Source organism: Morone saxatilis, unplaced genomic scaffold (genome assembly GCF_004916995.1).
Source record: "Morone saxatilis isolate NCDOM2014 unplaced genomic scaffold, NCSU_SB_2.0 Contig9, whole genome shotgun sequence".
NCBI lineage: Eukaryota > Metazoa > Chordata > Actinopteri > Moronidae > Morone > Morone saxatilis.
The window spans coordinates 22,463,208-22,465,791 of NW_023340268.1; the positions used below are offsets into that span (position 1 = coordinate 22,463,208).

General features: G+C 39.9%; 1 protein-coding gene across 1 annotated transcript in view; it reads right to left on the bottom strand.

Annotated features, from left to right (window-relative positions):
* glcci1a (glucocorticoid induced 1a) overlaps positions 1–2,584 on the bottom strand; it is a gene marked incomplete in the record, with an annotated part of 18,623 nt that overhangs the window by 1,480 nt on the left and 14,559 nt on the right. Inside the window, 1 exon segment of the mRNA XM_035681445.1 lies at positions 2,375–2,464. Within this exon segment, the coding sequence (XP_035537338.1) occupies positions 2,375–2,464 (90 nt within the window).

Below are 2,584 nucleotides of genomic sequence, written 5' to 3' on the forward strand. Positions count from 1 at the left end.
AAAAAAAAAAAAGAAGTATATGTGTTTTGTGATGGCATGTGCACCCGCTTCCTGGTTCTAGACAGGAAGTAAAAAATAGTTTCCTAGTGCTTAGACTTACATCAGCATAAGAGTCAGTCACTTTTTTAAAAACTATGACAAGAGCCAAGACAAGGTTTACTTTGACTAAAAAAACATAATAAATGATGCAGATGCAGCTGCAGCTGCAGCAGCAGCCCCCCCCCCCCCCNNCTTGTAGGTTATGGTGCCAGCACTGCCCCTCCTCTGCAGCCCTGTAACTCAGTAACGTGGCTGTGCACACATTAGCGAGGGCTGAGCTGTCATCCGGCCGGCCCTTATTGTTCACTCTGCTGCAGGAGTGCAGGAGGTGGAGAGGAGCCAGATGGGGCTTGGCTGACCATAAATTGCAGCGGGTTATGGCCGTTTCAAAGAGGGGAAGTGAGTAGTTAAGAGTGAGATAGCGTTATCTGCCACCTCCCTGCTGCTGCTGAGTATCAGCAGGGTGGAGCTGAGAGGGGCCGATAGTGCCGTGCTGGGTACAGCTTCAGAGGATGTGTCTGTTGCTGCCATAAGCACCATAAAGACACAATACCAAATCAAGCGCTACAGCCTGGAGAAAATGTCAATAAAACAGCTCTTTATTCACTACTGTTTTATCATTTCACATGGAAAGCGTGTAGGTTTGATAGGTCAAACAATTCACCATGTTTCATCATGTCATCATCAACAGTGCCACCGAGAGATGAGAACATAGGTAAGAAACAGGTATTGCTACAAATGCAGAGGCCTGGTGATAGTGTGTACACGGTGTAAGGGGATTTTCAAAGGCGTAAAGGTAAGGTTGGTAAAAAGACTTTTAGTATGAGTAAGTAACACTTTAAAGGGTTAGGGGTTTTCAAAGTCTAAAGCTGTACATATTAAAACTACAGTTCCCATAATGCTTTAGAGGATGTAAATGGGATATATAATGTGGCCATGGATTCAGTAGGCCTTTTTCATTCCCCAGTTTGTACATCCTCAATCCCTCTCTAGTCCCTCCCACCAGAGATGCGAGTGGAGGAGTCGAGGAGACAGGAGTTTAACAAAATGAGATGTTCTTGCTTCTTAGTCAACAAAGGCACTGCATCATCTGTCCATTGTTAGAAAATACTGCTGTATTATTTCTGTCAGATGAGTGTCCATTACAACTATTATACATTTACCTTTAATTCAATTCACAACGTGGCATAATGTGATAATAATGTACGGTTGTCACATTTTTTATGTTTTGATCATGACCAATATAGATGCTCTTTCATTATAAATCTAAGTTTATTGCACTAATGTATATAAAAATATTAAGTTTTTCATTGTGTTCTGCACATACAGGGAAAATGTTATGCCAAACTCCCTCTAAGAAATATGACATTTTAACAATGCCTTACATGTCCGTAACTAATCTACAAACACATACTTAAGGGTGTACCTTCCTGTCCATACAGCATCAATATAATCTATAAACATAAACTTTTGGACAATTTTGTTGCCTCGACCCACTACAGCCTTTGTAAGTGGAAGAAAAGTGTGGGAATATAAGGCGGGCCGTTTCATAAATTATTATTTCTCACTAAAATAAGTGCTGGTAGATGGATTAAATATGTGCCGAATTAAACCCAGACTCATGACACTGTTAATTTACGGTCTGTGTGCGATGGGATTTGAGAATGTGGTTAGAATAGCACCTTATACGAGGCATTCCGCAACCGGTGAAGGGCAGAAAGTTTAATCATCTTAATCAACCAATACAACTTATCAGTTCATGCTTCTGCCATAGCGGGAAATTTGCATGGAAGCAACACAAACAAACATGGAAGACAGCGAACGTGACACAGAACGGGCTCATTATGAAGAGGAGGACAGCCAAGACAGAACGAGGAGCTTGTACCTAAAAAAAGCTACTTCTGTCACATGGACGTAGCTGAAAATCATTGAAAAGATTTTATGCATTCATTTTTGTATATTTTTGCTTGATAAAACATTTTCACATTGAGTATTCAAAGTTAATAATAAATAGGCCTTTCCATATGGTAATTTTAAATATAAACTTTTTTTTTTTTATTTACAAAAAATGTGCTGTATCGCCATATGTATCGTTAGGGATAAGGGATATAAAATTTTGATCATATCGCACAACCCTACTGTTACCAATAAGATTTATATGCAAAATTATATGCAAGCACATGCAGCCCATTAGTAGGAGCATATGTTTTACCCTATAGTATAATGTTTACTGGTGGTTTGAGATCATTTTCATTCATCAAATCATCAAATCAAACTTGATTGATGAACGTGACAGCCCTAGTTTGGCCTAATGTGTTTGTATTTGCATTCATGCCTCTTTGAGCTGGTCGGCGCTGCCCCAGGACGCAGAGCGCTGGTGGGTGCTCCTCTTCTCTCTTGTTTCCTCACTCCAACATCCAGGAGTCTGAAAAGAACATCACAGCTACATATTACTATCAGCACACTCAGATCTCAACTTGTTAAACTATCATATTTGCTGAAACTTTCACTATATCCTGACAGTACAACATGAGACAGATAATCT